Raw genomic sequence first — 16025 nt, forward strand, 5'->3', positions numbered from 1 at the left:
TGTGATTAATGATTATTAGAGAGTAAACCTATGAGACTTTCACGTCCAAGCTTTCTCACACACGCAAATAAAGTTTACATTCTCAGACGCCAATTACATGGGTGTATGTTGACCTTAGAACAAAAGGAGTTGACACAAGTATAAGTATCTGTATAGTATAGCTATATGTATATATATATTTACTTTTTAAGGATTCATACTTTGCAAGAATTAATGGTAAAATATTGTGTAAAAATGAAGTATGTGATATGTGAGAAGAAAACTTCTTTCTAATAACAAATAATAAAGTAAAGCATCTCACTAGAATGGATAAATTACACATAACTTAGTTGAAACTTTCATCATAAAATCAGCACAAGTCTTATTGAATTTAAACTAATATTTAACCAAAATATCTACGAAATATGTTGATTTTAGCCAAAATTTAAGAGTTCTTCGATATAAGGTGAAGTCTCCCTTTTCTATATCGTTCTTTAATTTTTTTTATTTTTCCGATAGTTTCACAAAAATATCGACCATATCTAAGAAATTTCAAACATCATAAAACACGTACTTTCTTTGAATAATTACATTCTCATTTCTCTCATTCATCTTGTATAAAACTCGTAGTTCTGTTAAATTAGTTGACCAAAATATGTCAACAACGAAGAAAAGGAGGAACTACTTATTCAAATTAATGTGGGGGAGTCTCATGATAATTAATCTAATTAAGACTGATAACAAACTTAAACCATAAGAGTAAGATGGGCAAAGCCATGTGATGCAAACTACAATGATCATTTCCAATTCCAACTTTTTTCAAGGAAATTCAAGTCCTTCCCCGCTTGCACTTGCTCTCCTCCTTCCCTTCGTACAGATTTGACTTCGTAATATTCTCCTCGTTTGAGTCATTTTCCATATCATATTTTATGTATATATAGCCCTCTCTTCTCCTCCCAAGCACTCTTTATCTCAATCCTCACCCGCCACAACCAAAACCAGAACTCAAACACACCCACCGAACCCTCATAGATCATCACCAAGAGATCAAATTCAGCTCAATTTTGTTCACTTTGAAAGAATAGTAGCTGGTGATCGAGTCCTTGTGCGTAATTCTGCTCGCCTTATCTTTTTTTATCTTGTGTCCTCTCTTTGTTCAACATAATCATATTTTTTTGCTTCAAAAACACAATTTCAGCTACATCTCAAGCCCAAATAGTACAAATTAAGCATTTGGGTATTTTATATTTTGATGAAATACCCTAAAAGCTTGTGTAGTTGAACTGCAAAAGCCAGACCATGTCTAATATCCCCACCTTTCTCTCTGAAATCTGCTTAACCCTCTCTCGTCTCGCCATGTCCGATGCCGACCCATGGCCATTTTCTTGAAGCAAATCACTCTCTTGCGACAACCCAATTCACTTCTCAACACGAATTTCAAAACATAAAACACAGATTTTCCTCCTTTTTCCCCAGAAACAATGGCAAAATTCAGGAGATTCAAGCTCGGAAAGCGCCTTTGCCGGGTCACCCGGTGGTTCTTCGTCCGTACGACCCGACCCGAATATACCCGGCTCAACCCGGGTTCTTCCTCCTCAGCTTGCAGCTACAAACCCATGTCGAAGCTGCTCACGTGGGGCCGGAAGCTGTCCGCTGGAGCCAAATCTCTGTGCTGCCGCAAATCCGGGTCGGGTTACAAGCAGTTGGGTCAAAGCCCGGTTGAGAAAAACAAGCCTGTTACGGTTCCGAAGGGACATCTGGCTGTATACGTGGGCCAAAAGGACGGTGACTTTCAGAGAGTTTTGGTGCCCGTCATTTACTTTAACCATCCCCTGTTCGGGCAGCTTCTGAGAGAGGCTGAGGAGGAGTACGGTTATCAGCACGACGGCGGAATCACCATACCCTGCCCGATGTCGGACTTTGAGAGCGTCAAGACCCGGATCGCCGCCGGGTCGGGTCAACGGAGGCTGACGTGGAAGCGCAGCGCCACGCTTTAGGCTGATTAGTGAATAGCGATGATATGACGATAATATTCCACGAATGGATAATGATGTTTGTTAAATTTTTGTCGAGTTTTACTTTTTAGGGCTGTTTTACTTCTTTTTTTTCTTTCACTTTTTATTACTTTTTGAAGCTTTCTTTTTGTACTTTTTCTTAGATGTATATATTTACGAAAAGGGTATAATATATGTATGATTTTTTGAAAGAATAATGGTATGGACACTACATTTTAAAATCAAATTGTGTAAATTAAATGGTGTGGTTGTTGATAATTGGATTACCAATTAAGTGTTGATCAACGTGTTTATTTTTTTATTAATGACACATTATTTAGTTTGTAAATTTGGTCTCACTAGCATTATCCTCGTGAAATTGGGTTTCCTAGCCCTTTTCCAAATACACCAACTAAAATTAGCCCTCTTTCTTGACTAGTCTCTTTGGCATAAATATTTTTAAAATTGTGTCAATAATATATTAATATTGTGTCTAGAATTATTATTGTATCAATAATGAGGATATTTTTCATCAAAGGCTGATTTGGTGTAAATCTGAATCTAAAACTACATTAATAAAACTCTCTTTGTATTTAAAAAAGAAAATGGCTCTTGGGCTCCTAGAGTTCTTAGGGTTTTTCACACCGCCAGCTTTTTCGTGCTTTTTCATGATTGTTTGTACCATATTTAGGGCATCCGTATTTAGACCTCGTATAAGTACTCGGGGGACTCAAATGTAATTATGTAATAAATGAAGGGGTAAATATGTAATAAGTGAGGAGCCCTTATTCTATAAAAGAACTCCTCACTCTCCTCATTAGAGGGGGGTGAAGGTTTAGGCCATGGGAAGAGAGAAAACATTTCAGAGAGGGCAAACACAGAAAATAAGCTAGAAAGCACACTGCCTCTAGCCTTCTTGTATATTCACCATTAAGAGTGAAACAATATCAACATCAGTGTGGACGTAACCCAAACATTGGAGTGAACCACAATACATCTTGTGTTCTTTACTTTCTTGCAGATTCATGGTCGGATTTATGTTGTTCCAAGACCCCTTCGGTTTTGTGCATCAACATTTGGTGCCGTATGTGGGAAACGACACGAAAAGTTATGTCGGTTCTCTTTCATTTTTTCATCTCACCACCGTGAGACCTCATCACTGTCCACCGTGAATTTACAGAAACCGAAGAACCTAAAAAACCTCACTCTTTGGGCTTTTCTAGAAAATCTTCGTAGACTCCACTTACCACATATGGGAATGAGCAGCATGAAGGTGCATCAGTTCGCACGTGCTGCATTTGGGAGCACGAACCTTCCCTCATGCTTGGCTGCACCAAATGCTCACGCCCTCTTGCTCCCAAACTGGCTAACACCGCGGCCGTTACCTTCGATTGAGACTTCTCTCTCTTTCTCGCTCTTCCAATCTCTGTCTCTTTCTGTCTCGCTCGCTTGCTTCGGAACATGGACTCCACAGAGGTCAAGCAACTTGAGCGAGTCAACTCACTCCCTAACGTCAAACTGGCATCGACGAGCTGGAGCGTGAGCCTGTCCTCGGTACTCACCTCCGAGGACAACAGAAGTGCGACGAGCTCCGACAAGGTTTCGCAGATGATGACGAGCCGCTCTGGCGAGATTCTGGCGTTGTTGGTCCCGAGTTTGGTGGACCCAGCGCTCTCGACCATCGAAAAAGTGAAAGTGGCGGTTACGCGGTCCAAGTGCGTAGGGAAGAACAACAAGGGAGTGACTTGGAGTTTCACTTCGGTGATTGGGAAGAGGTGAGAGATGGAGGACGCCGTCGCTGTGATTCCGAGCTTCATGTCTCGCACGTGCGATCACGCGGGCGGTTGTACGGCGCCTGGTTCTAGATCCTCCACCGAGATCTTACCCGTTCATTTCTTCAACATCTACGACAGCCATGGCGGCAATCAGGGAGAGCTGATCCACGGCTAGAGTTGAAGAAGGGACTCGATGACTTTTCGAAGGACGGCCTCGACTCTAATTTGGAGTATGAGTCGGAAACTGAGCCGAGTTCTGCTGCCAGTAACGACTATGAGCTCGCTCTTTCCAAGCTGGATTTACTTCAGCGGCTTCTTGATGGCCTTGAGAAACGTGGCATATCGAGCCTTTCCTAATTCAGAGAGCTGTTCTTGGTGCACTTGGCCACCATCCCCGTCACCGGAACTGGCACCAACCCAGCCAGGAGTCTCGGCGCTGCCATCATCTACAACAAGCAGCATGCCTGGGATGACCACAACTCTTATCAGTGGAAACCAACTGCCGGATATGGTGACGAATGAGACGGGAGAGCTCCGGCTCAATGGTCCCACGATCATGAAATGATGGAACTTTCATCATGTAGGAGAAATGGCTTTTCTGAGAAAGCCATAGGAAAAGCAACGAAGAAGAAGATAAGCTTTCTCAATAATAAGTCTATTATTATTCCTTTTGTCTGCCATCTGCCAAAAGAAAAAAAAAAACAGAAGAGAGGGATCCATTAATCTACTCCCTGAAAAACCAAGATCTTTGTTGGAGGATTGTCGTGGGAGACTCGAGTCGACACCATGAGACGCTATTGCGAGCAGTTCGAGGAGATCTTGGAGGCCGTTGTCATCACTGACAAGTTTACAGCAAGATCAAAAGGCTATGGTTTTTCCCTCCAATCATCCACTCTCCGGCCCGTTCCGCTCGACCCGATTCGGAAACGGACCCCCCATTTCCCCAATGTTGCTACCAGAGCAGCCAACTCCTCCAGGCGAATCTCATTCATATCTATAAGCCCATGGGTTCCTCCACCCATGGAGGATTTCCAGCTGGCCAAACAGAGAGCAATGGAGTTATTAGGCAGCAAAAATGTTTTGATCGTTCTGGTAATCCTTGTATCTGCTTCTGTTTTGGTACAAAGTAAGACAGATCTTAAGGTTTGCTACAGCAAGAAAAACCCGTGCTTTCTTAAGCAGGGATACTGCCTTGCGGAATGCCCATCATCTTCACCGACAGACAAAAAGGTTTATACTTTGGCTGAGGTCTCTGCTCACAATTCCACTACTAGAGCAATGATGGATGAATAGAGAAGATAAGAACTTTATCCTCCAACAGCTAGACCGCTAAGGTTGATGTGAAGGGAGAAATCTCACTGTTGCCAAGTCCCAACAGTTTTTTTTTAATGATGTGATTTACTTTTCTTATCTTTTGGTGACATCTGTATAACCCCACCAAAGGGTAATCATAAATAAAGAAAGAAGGCAGTATGCCAAAAAAAAAAAAGGGCAAAATGTCGGCAAGCCCAAATAATGGGCTAGAATGTTATGTGGAGGGCGAAGGCCCATATGCCTAAAAGAGTCAGGCCCTATGGCTTCAAACTCCAACCTCCACTTAAGGTTCACCCTTTATTATCACCAACCAAGTGATCAAAAGTACGTCAAGTATTCCAAAATTATTCGACAGCCTGCCGCTTTTATCACCAACTAGGTGATTAAAAGTACGTCTTGATGATCAAAAGTACATTTAGTACTCTAAAATTATTCGGCAGCCTGCCGCTATTATCACCAACTAGGTGATCAAAAGTACATCCAGTACTCCAAAATTATTCGGCAGCCTGCCGTTATTATCACCAACCAGGTGATCAAAAGTACAACCCGTCTTCCAAAAAATCATACATGAGCATCACTCATGACAATCACCATCATATATGAGCATCACTCATGTCAATCCTATATAAACATTCATAGCATCACTCATGTCAACATTCATGAGCATTACTTATGTCAACATCCATGAGCATCACTCATGTCAATCAACATAAACATTCATGGGTATCACTCATGTCAATGAGCTTCGAAAACTTCATTTACAAAGCTTTAGCTTCGAAAGCTTCATTTACAGAGCTCTAGCTTCAAAAGCTTCATTTATAGAGCTCTAGCTTCAAAAGCTTCATTTACAGAGCTTCAGCTTTGAAAGCTTCATTTACAGAGCTCCAGCTTCGAAAGCTTCATTTACAAGAGCTCCAGCTTCGAAAGCTTCATTTACAAAATCTCCAGCTTCGAAAGCTTCATTTACAAAGCTCAGACTTCAAAGCTTCATTTACAAAAGTTCCAGCTTCAAAGCTTCACTTTCAAAGCCTCACCTATAAAACTTCACTTTCAAAGCTTCACCTACAAAGCTTCAGTGCATGGTATACAAAGACCGCCTCCGAACAACCGCTAATTCGGCCCATACATGGATTGAATTTGAAGTCTCCAGCCAACAACCTCTATTGACTGAAAACTTGGGGGACTACACTATGTACCATATATTGGGCTTTCGCAACTGGGCCTCATGAAAAATACGTGGGGGACTTAGCCCATTATTTATGTACTGAGGAGCGAACCCTTATTCTATAAAATGGACTTCCTCACTTTCATTAGAGAGCATCCCTTATTCATGTATTGAGGAGCGAACCCTTATTTTATAAAAGGGACTCCCTCACCTTCATTAAAGATAGACTCTTAGCCCATAACTTATGTATTGAGGAGCGAACCCTTATTCTATAAAAGGGACTCCCTCACCTTCATTAGAAAGAGACTCTTAGCCCATCACTTATGTATTGAGGAGCAAACCCTTATTCTATAAAAGGGACTCCCTCACCTTCATTAGAGAGCATCGCCGCCAACTGAGCAACCGCCTCGCCGCGAGCATCACTCATAACCCATCATTTATGTATTGAGAAGCGAACCCTTATTCTATAAAAAGGACTCCCTCACCATCATTAGAGAGCATCGCCGCCTGTTGAGCAACCGCCTCGCTGCGAGCATCAACTCTAACCCATCATTTATGTATTGAGGAGCGAGCCCTTATTCTATAAAAATGACTCCCTCACCTTCAACGCCACAAATCGAGCCAACTAAGGCAACATAAGCCACAAGCCGAGCAACCTCGCAACATGTGCTACTTCTAGTTGAAAATCATTTCACATTGAGCATCGCCTCATATCGAGTATCAGTTCTAGACGACATCTAGTTACTTCGGCCCACACATGGACTGAATTTCAAGTCTCCAGCCAAAAGACTATCTTGACTGAAGACTTGGGGGACTACTGTTTGTACCATATTTAGGGCATCCGTATTTAGATCTCGTATAAATACTCAGGGGACTCAAATGTAATTATGTAATAAATGAAGGGGCAAATATGTAATAAGTGAGAAGCCCTTATTCTATAAAAGGACTCTTCACTCTCCTCATTAGAGGAGGGTGAAGATTTAGGCCATGGGAAGAGAGAAAACATCTCAGAGAGGGCAAACGTAGAAAATAGGCTAGAGAGCACACTGCCTATAGCCTTCTTGTATATTCACCATTCAGAGTGAAACAATATCAACATCAGTGTGGATGTAGACCAAACATTGGGGTGAACCACAATACATCTTGTGTTTTTTACTTTCTTGCAGATTCACGGTCGGATTTATGTTGTTCCAAGACCCCTCCGGTTTTATGCATCAACAGTGATGATCTTCAGGTTTTTTCATCAATTGAGAGCAAGTGGAAGGGTGATGAGTGGTTGAGAAAGATAGGGATGGATAATTTTGTGTGGGATAAGTTACTAGATAACATAATAGGGCTAGTGATAATTGGGGAAAAGATAATTATGATTTTGATTAGTTTAAAAAGATGTGATAATTGGATGGTAGTGGGTCGGAATTTGAACCACAAGGTGACTTTTGATCTGATTTATCCTCTTTCCTCTGGTGGGAAGTGGTCTAAGTGGTGTTTGGCAAGGTGTTTTGTTCTGTTAGGGTTTCTAGGGTTCCTGATTAGGTTAAGTGTTGTGTGCTGCGCTTTCCTTTTTTCAATTGGTTTGTATGATTGACTGACTGTGTCTTATTGGTTTTTCTGGTTGAGTTTTTGTGGCGACTCTTTGTTTTCTATGTTCTGGAGAACTGGTTTTCTCAAGATGAAGGTTTTTAGTCGTAATCATTATTGTTTTTTCTTGGGGTATCGGTTTGGTTTAACTTCTCTTGACTTCTATTTTGTCTGGAGACGATTGGGCTTATCTAGCCCAGTTTTTTTTTATTTTTTTATTTTTATTATTGGTGCTTGCTTGCTCTGTCTGGTTTTGCGTGTTCTTGGCGTTAGGCACGCGGGCGTTCTCCACAGGTTTTGGCGACTTATAGTAATTATGACCTACTTATTAGGTTTTTAGCTTCGTTGTGCATGTGTGGGTGAATGGCGCTTGTAGGCTTCAATGATTGGATTCCCCCAAAGTGCTGTTATTTATACCAACACTTGGGGATATGGCTTTTCCCACAAAACTTTCTGGTTATTTTCTCTTCCTATCTTAGTGTTCTCACCATGAAAAACTCCCAGTTTGCTGCCTCTTCTTCTAGCAATGCCCGTAGGCCTAGAATTTGGTCGGAGGGTTATATCCCAAGTTGGGAGAACCCTTTTCCTATTCCTCAACCTGGTCAAGACCAGGTAGTTGTTGAAAAAACTATGAGTACTTTCACCATGGAGCGTGGTGTGACGAGGGTGAATACCTATCTCTGTTCTTTGATCAACGTCGAGCATATGCTTTCTAGGATCCTTATGGGGATAGTTTTTGGTTAACCTCTTAAGGCTCACTTGATTAAGTGGAAACTAGGACTGTTATGAAAGAATGAGGTGAATAGTACTTTTTACCTTGATCATTACGGCATAAAATGGTTTGTGCTTGAGTTTACTGATGAAGATGATATGAAGTTTGTCCTCAAGAATAGGCCGTGGTACGTGCGTGACCAAATCTTCCACCTGGAAAGATGGAAAACAAGCTTTAAGGATACTAATGTCATTACCAAGCTGATTGTTTGGGCGCGTTTACCTTGAGTCCCAGTGCAGTATAAGGAGGAAAAAATTATTAAGGATATTACTCAACCTATCGGGAAAGTGATTAAAGTGGATGAGGTGACTTTGGGATTGAATGGACTGTTTGTTAAGGTCCTGCTGGAAGTGGACTTGTGTTTTCCCCTCAAGTAGGTTTTTATTGTTAATCATGATGAAGATTATCCCATTGTGATTAGTTATAAAAAGATCTTTAAGTTGTGCTTCTATTGCGGACGTAGAAGGTTTGAGAGACATGTGTGTCCAAAGGTGGAAGTAGACGATGGCTACTTTATGATAAACAAGGTGTTTGAGGATGGGTCATGTGTCTACCCAGAGGATGTGAATGTGGATGAGGATGTCAAGGCTGGTCTAGGCAAGGATGTTATGCTTTGTTTTGCAAATGCGTCAGCTGTGGAGGAGGAGTTTACTGAGAATGATAAGTCGGGTCAACGAGTGGAGGATGGGGGCTCGAATGGGAGGGTTAGACTACAGTAACCCTTACGTGGAGGCGAAAAGGGGAAAAGAAAAAGTCAGGGGATATTGCTAGGGATGAGAGATCTTTTAAAGAGGTGGTTGCGAGCCTGAAGAAAAACCGGGTGGCTAGGGCATATTTGGTGCAGGATTGGAGAAGATCGGGAAAAGCTAAGGAGCATGTCAGGTAAGTGCAAGTCTCTTTAACTATCAGGTCGCTGATAACTTCAATTCTCGACTAGCTTCTAGTTTAATAAATTGTCGGGTCTTGCCTAATGGTGCTGTGTTTGATAGACTACCTAATTTAAGTCTTCTTTTTTATTCTTAATGTGATAGTGATCTTAGGTTAGGTAAAGTTAATTTTTTTGATGCAATGGTCCTTCTGAAACAAAATCAGGATATTGTTATCTCGACTGTTGGAAGTGGGGAGAATGAAGCTAGAGAGAAATCTGAGAGTTTTATTGCTGCAATGCTCGAGGTGGAAGCTACGTCTGCAAGTGCCAGGCTAACGGTGGGAATGTTGAGTCCGAGGAAAAGAATCCAAGAGGAAAAAGCCGATGAGGTTGGTCTATCTGCATACCTTGACGAAATAGATTGATGAAGAGGATTGTGTGGAACTGTAAGGGAATGGGACGGCCAGAGTTCAAGAGTAATTTTAGTTATCTTTGTGGTTTGGTTAATTTAGATTTCTTTTGTTTTGTTGAAACTAAGACTGAAGTGGATAAGGCCTCTGTTAGTTACCTTAATAGGTTTTTTGATCAGTTTTTTGGATGTAACCCCGACGGGAGGCCTAGAGGTGTTTGTTTGTGTTGGAACTCTGGTGTAATGAATATCAATGTGCTTTTTGCTTCATCTAGATATATCCATTCTTTAGTTAAAGATGTGCGCTTGAAGATTTTTTTTTGCTATTTTTGTCTATGTCTACCCCCAAAAATCTCTTCAAGAGAATATGTGGGATGAACTCTTAGGTTTTAACCCGGAAAATAATCCTTGGATGGTGTTAGGTGATTTCAATTGTATTATGAATATCTAGGAAAAGTGGGGAGGAGATCAACGTGGTAATATCTTATGATAAATTTTGTTGAATTTTTAAATAATGTTGGTCTTGTTTCCTTGCAAGCATTTGGTGTTCCTTTCACTTGGACAAATAAACACAAGGATACCACTCTTATTTTGAACGGCTTGATAGAATGGTTGCTAACTCCTATTGGCTTGAATTGCATCATAATTATCCTTTACATAATCATCCCATAATTGGTTCAGATCATAGCCCTCTTCTTCTGGACACTGTTGGATTTAGGTATAAGCAATGAAGGAAGACTTTTAAGTTTGAGGCCATGTGGAACTTGCACTCGGATTTTAAAGATTTTGTTAAGGAAGCATGGAGTTGTAGTGCAGGAATGACACCTTTGAATTACTTCAGGGGCTGTGTAGGTAAGTTTTCTTTTCTTGCGAGCAACTGGAATCGAATGGTTTTTGGTTCAATCAAAGAAAGGAAAGAAAAGACCATAAATGAGCTAAATCGAGTTCGAGAGGAAATCATGTTCATAAGTGACACCTCAGTTGCCTCTGAGACCCTCATTGAGAAAATCAATATTGAGGCTTAAATTAAGGAGCAATTTTATCAAATTTTAAAAAAGGAAGAGGTTATGTAGACTCAGAAAGCAAAAGCCAATTGGCTTAAATTTGTAGATAAAAATACAAGATTTTTTCAATTAAGTGCCATAATTAGGAAGAGACGCAATGAAATTAATAGAGTTAGAGATAGTAATGGTTTTTGGTGGTCCAGAGGACAGGGTATGGATCAAATCTTTGTGAATGAGTTTAAGTCATGGTTTACTAGAATTCACAACTCGACCAACGACCAGTTTAGCATTGTAGCTCAAGTTATTGAGCCATGTATTTCCAATGAGAAAAATACCATGCTAACTGTTATCCCTTCAAATGATGAGATATGGAATGTTGTCAAAGGCATTGATGGGCTTAAGGCCCTAGGGCCGGGTGGCATCCATGCTAGTTTTTATCAGGAATGTTGGGAGATAGTTGAACCCTCAGTCTGCAATATGGTTAAGGACTTTTTTTTTTTCATATAATACTAGTCTTAGACTTATTAACCACACAAATATTGCTTTGATCCCAAAAGTGGAGAATCCAGATATAGTAAATAATTATCGCCTAATAAGTCTTTGTAATGTTAGTTACAAGATCATCACTAAAATTTTGATTTCCAGGTTGAAGCCTCTCCTAAGATTATGTATCTCTCATAACCAAGGGGCTTTTGCGCCTGGGAGATCAATACAGGACAATATACTCATTGCTCACGAATTATTTTCTAGTTTTAACAAGAAGGGTAGGACGAGAGAGCTTGCAGTCAAGCTTGATTTGGAAAAAGCTTATGATCTTCTTAACTGGGACTACATCAGATGTGTTCTAGATAGGTTTGGTTTCTGCCATAAGTGGATCAGTTTAGTTATGGAATGCATTACCTCTACTTCTTTCTCAGTTAATATAAATGGTGAGCCCCATGGTTACTTCAATGCAAGTAAGGGTGTTAGACAAGGTGATTCTCTATCTCCCTATATTTTCATATTGTGCATGGAACCTCTAATCAGAAACTTAAATGAGTTAGCAATTACCCCAAAGTCCCATATTGGTTTACTCACCTCTCTGTTTGGATTTAGAGTGTCAAATTTAATCTTTGCAGATGATTGCCTTATTTTTGCAAAAGCAACTGTTAAGAGTGCAAGACAAAATTTGGAGATTCTAAATAGGTTTGCAAATGCCTCAAGGCAGCAAGTGAATTTTAATAAATCTTCACTTTATTTCTCTTCGAATACAAGTAATCAGACAAAAAATGAAATAGTGCATATTCTCCAAATTCAACATAAAGCTATGATTGGAAATACTTGGGAATTCATAATATTGTGCTTTAGAAAGATGTTATGAATGGCAGTGAGCTATGCAAGAGGGTTAAGCAAAAGTTGGTAGGATGGATAGCAAATACTCTCTCTAAAGCTGGTAGGCTTACCTTAATCCAAGCCAACCTGACAGGTATGCCAAATCACATAATGTCTTGCTTTAAGTGTCCTCATAAAATAACTAGTCAATTGAATAAAGATTGTAGACAGTTCTTTTGGGGAAATACTAAAAACTGGAATCCAGTGAGCTAGAAGAATGCTTGCAGACCTAAATAGGCTAGTGGCTTAGGCATCAGGAACATTGAGCATTTCAACAGGGCTTGTCTTGCTAAGGTAGGATGGAAATTCTTATTTGATAAGGAAAATTGGTGGGTTAATATAGTTAGAAGGAAATACCTAAGAGTTGATTCTTTTGAGTGCCAGAGACATTATTTCTAAGGATATGAGGTGGGTTATTGATGATGGCAAGGACGTTTTGTTCTGGACCTATAACTGGGTTTTTCCTTACCCCCTTTATCACCTTATACCAGAAAACCAGTTTTAGCGTATAGATTGGGATATTAAGGTGGCTGAGTTTATTGTTGATAGGTAGTGGGATAGGCCCAAACTAGGACATGTTATGGACGGGGACATAGTTAATAAAATATGTAGCATCCCGTTCTCTATCGCTAAATCCAAAGATATGGTGGTTTGGGGTCCAAGTAACAATGGAAGGTTCTCAGTAAAGTCTGCAACACGGATCCAAATGGAGGATTTGGGTGATTGTTGAAGCCTAGGATTTAGAAACAAGTAATCCCTCCAAAAATTAAATTGTTTGTCTGGAGTCTTGTTAAGGGGAAATTATAAATGAGAAAAAGGCTCAGCAAGTTTATCACAACTTTGGATGATAAGTGTCTGCTTTGTAATAGCTATGTGGAGGATCAAGAACACCTTTTCCTTAACTGTTCTTATGCAAGACAGGTTTGGAGCTGTTTAAGTGATGTTTCTTTACCAAATATTGATAGTAATACCACGATAAATCAATGGCTGAATGACTTAGCTCATAGTAATAAAAATACTTCGAGTAACTTAAGTAAATCTCTTGCCATTTGTTGGCAAATTTGGAATGATAGAAATGCTAGTATTTTTAGGAAGGAGAAACCTTTTCATTATAGATCTTTTGCTTGTGCCATGAATGTAGTTAATGACTATTTTAAGGAAAACCCAGGCCAAACTAAGAAAGTAGGATCTATTGATGAGTATAATGTGATTAAATGGTAATGCCCAATGGCCCCATATGTTAAAATTAACTTTGATGGCTCAGTTACAAACCAGATGGCAGCAGGGGGGTTCGTGATTCGAAATTGGAAAAGTGAGCCTATTCTGGCGGGGGCAAGGAACATGGTTTCGGTGTCTATCAATGTTCCTGAAGCTCTTGCCCTCCGAGAAGCGTTAATCTGGGCAACAAGAAGAGGTTGGAATCATGTGGAAGTGGATGGTGACTCAAAGCTAGGCATTGATGCGCTTCGAGGCTTTTGTGATGTTCCTTGGAACTTAAGGTCAATCATTGAAGCCATCAGGTGGTGTGTGGGCTTTTCTCATGATATAAAATGGAGGCACATTTTCAAGAAAGCAAATTTTGTTGTGAATGTCATCGCGTCGGTGGGGTTCAAGAAAAAGGAACTTTGTATTTGGGATGCCTGTATCCCAACGGAGGCTAACATGGCTTTTATATTTGACTGTAATGGCTCTAGGTGTATAAGGGGTTTTTCTCTTTAATGCAGTCCTTTTCTATCAAAAAAAAAATCGAAGGCTAGTGGAGATTATATTTTGAAAAATGAGCTATTTTAGATTGGTGGGTTTTTAAAAGGGCTACTAAGCCCAATTTCCCCTTCTGTTTTTTTTTTTTCCTCTAGTGGGTTGCCTTGTGTGGTTGGAAATGTTTATGAAATGAAAACCGTGATTATTTTGGGGTTTTCGATGTGGAATGCAACAAATGTTGGTAAAAAGTGATTAGGATGGCAAGACTTTTGACAATTTCAATATTATTGTGCGTGTGTGTGATATTTTATTTTTATTTTTGGGTGGGGGTGGGTTGTTGGTTGTTATTTAGGGTTTTGAGGGATTTTAAATTTTTTGTTTTATAAACAATAAAAGTAATATGTTAAATTGTTAAATACCAAGTGGGAAAGTGAATATGTGGAAATCAAACCTGCACTAAGGTGCATAGGCACTTATTTACTTTCTGCTACTGCAGCAAAGCGACATCTGCTCCAAGGAATTTTAAATTGGAAAATGTTGTTTGGGTGATTAATTGGAAACGTATGAGGGTAGGAGAAAGAGATGGTGCTTTTCTCATTGATATTAACCTGATTGGAAACGTGGTGCTTATGAATAATTGATGAAGTCCAACTAGATGACTTAAATAGAACTATGCCATTGAAATTGTAATAAAGTAGGTACTGAGATATTTTAGTTCTCATACCAACGATATTGCAGAGGAGGAGTTGAACACATGAGTTAAGGAACATGAATAAATGTTCTTAATCACTTAAACTATAAATCTTGTGCAATAGAATACGAGTTTCACCTTTGATCTCAGTTGCCATTTAAGCTAAATATTTTATTGAATTGAGTTTGAGAGATTCAAATTTTCAGAGATTTAGAAGAAAGATGAAGGAATTATCAAGTTTCAAATAATGACATAACTTGAGAGATGAGAGTGGATTAAATTACTTGTTATGAGGCCACTTAATATTACGATCTAGTGATAATCTCCTTTACTTGTAAGTGAGAGGTCTTAGGCTCGACTCTCACCAAAAGCGAAGTTGAACCACATTACTATGGCAAACCCTTTGTAAGACTTAGCCCACTCTCATACCCCCTTACTGTAAATACTATCGTTTGTTAAAAAAAAAAAAAATTACTTGTTATGAGAAATTGTCAAAGCTTTTTTATTCGACTTCCACATGTCACAAGTTTCCTATTGTATGCAAATATTGTCTATACAATGCGGTGATTCCTAATTTCTTGTTACAAATAAGTTTGGTTATTGGTTTAGGGCTTTTCTAATCTTCAATGCAGAATATATTTTGTGGGGGATTCAATGTTAGAGAGTCCAATTTTTCCTAAAAAGTTTATTGGTCGGTTGCAATATATATATTTTTTTCAGGGATGCGCTATCCACACATCCCTTTTTACTTCTCACACATATTTTATTAATTTATGTCATTTGATCTTATTCAATTCATCCGATCCGACGGTCGAAAATTAAAAGGATGTGTGAGAAGTAAAAAATAGTGTATAGATATCACATCCCTTTTTCCAAATAAATATCTTTATTTGGTACCATAAGTTTATTACTCGGCCATGGAGGTGGGCATAGTGGAGAATCTGAAATTAGAATCAATTGATGGAGGCAGTTTCCCACCTCCACAGCTCCACCATGCATTTACATTACATTGCTCTTTTTATTCCTCATCATTATGGTCAATACATTTATACACTTTTCTAGACTCTTTACTGATATTGCTGAAATTTTGAGCCACATAGTGGAGAGGAGAAAGACAAATATGCCGTCTTGGGGTTCCACCGTGTCATTCTAAGTAATACAATGTTTTATGAAAATGTTAAAACACATGACACCAAGATAAAGTCATTATGGAAAACAAAGGATGTAGGTAAGTCATCCCTCAATACATTGTCGACGTTTTTGAAAGATGGCCCAAATGGTTCAGCATCAATATTGTTGGCAACTTAACCACATGTAGCCTCAAAAGTGTAAAATTTTATCTTAAAAGACGTCAATGTAATTAGGAATGAAATTATTTGTATATAGAACATTTGCAACATATGT

General features: G+C 39.4%; 2 protein-coding genes and 1 long non-coding RNA gene across 3 annotated transcripts; all 3 read left to right on the plus strand.

The window, feature by feature from the left end:
• Positions 1 to 714: 714 nt before the first annotated feature.
• LOC103436089 (auxin-responsive protein SAUR36-like) lies at positions 715 to 2220 on the plus strand. The gene has a single exon (XM_008374503.4). The coding sequence runs from the start codon at positions 1461 to 1463 to the stop codon at positions 1974 to 1976; it is 516 nt and encodes a 171-aa protein (XP_008372725.3). The 5' UTR covers positions 715 to 1460; the 3' UTR covers positions 1977 to 2220.
• Positions 2221 to 9324: 7104 nt separating this feature from the next.
• On the plus strand, positions 9325 to 10124 carry LOC114826035 (uncharacterized). Its single transcript, XR_003774865.2, has 2 exons — positions 9325 to 9459; positions 9670 to 10124. It is a non-coding gene; the product is annotated as an uncharacterized lncRNA (long non-coding RNA).
• A 3332-nt stretch (positions 10125 to 13456) lies between these two features.
• LOC114825849 (uncharacterized) lies at positions 13457 to 13948 on the plus strand. Its single transcript, XM_029104880.2, has one exon. The coding sequence runs from the start codon at positions 13457 to 13459 to the stop codon at positions 13946 to 13948; it is 492 nt and encodes a 163-aa protein (XP_028960713.2).
• Positions 13949 to 16025: the final 2077 nt, after the last annotated feature.

Source organism: Malus domestica, chromosome 07 (assembly GCF_042453785.1).
Source record: "Malus domestica chromosome 07, GDT2T_hap1".
Taxonomy (NCBI): Eukaryota; Viridiplantae; Streptophyta; class Magnoliopsida; order Rosales; family Rosaceae; genus Malus; species Malus domestica.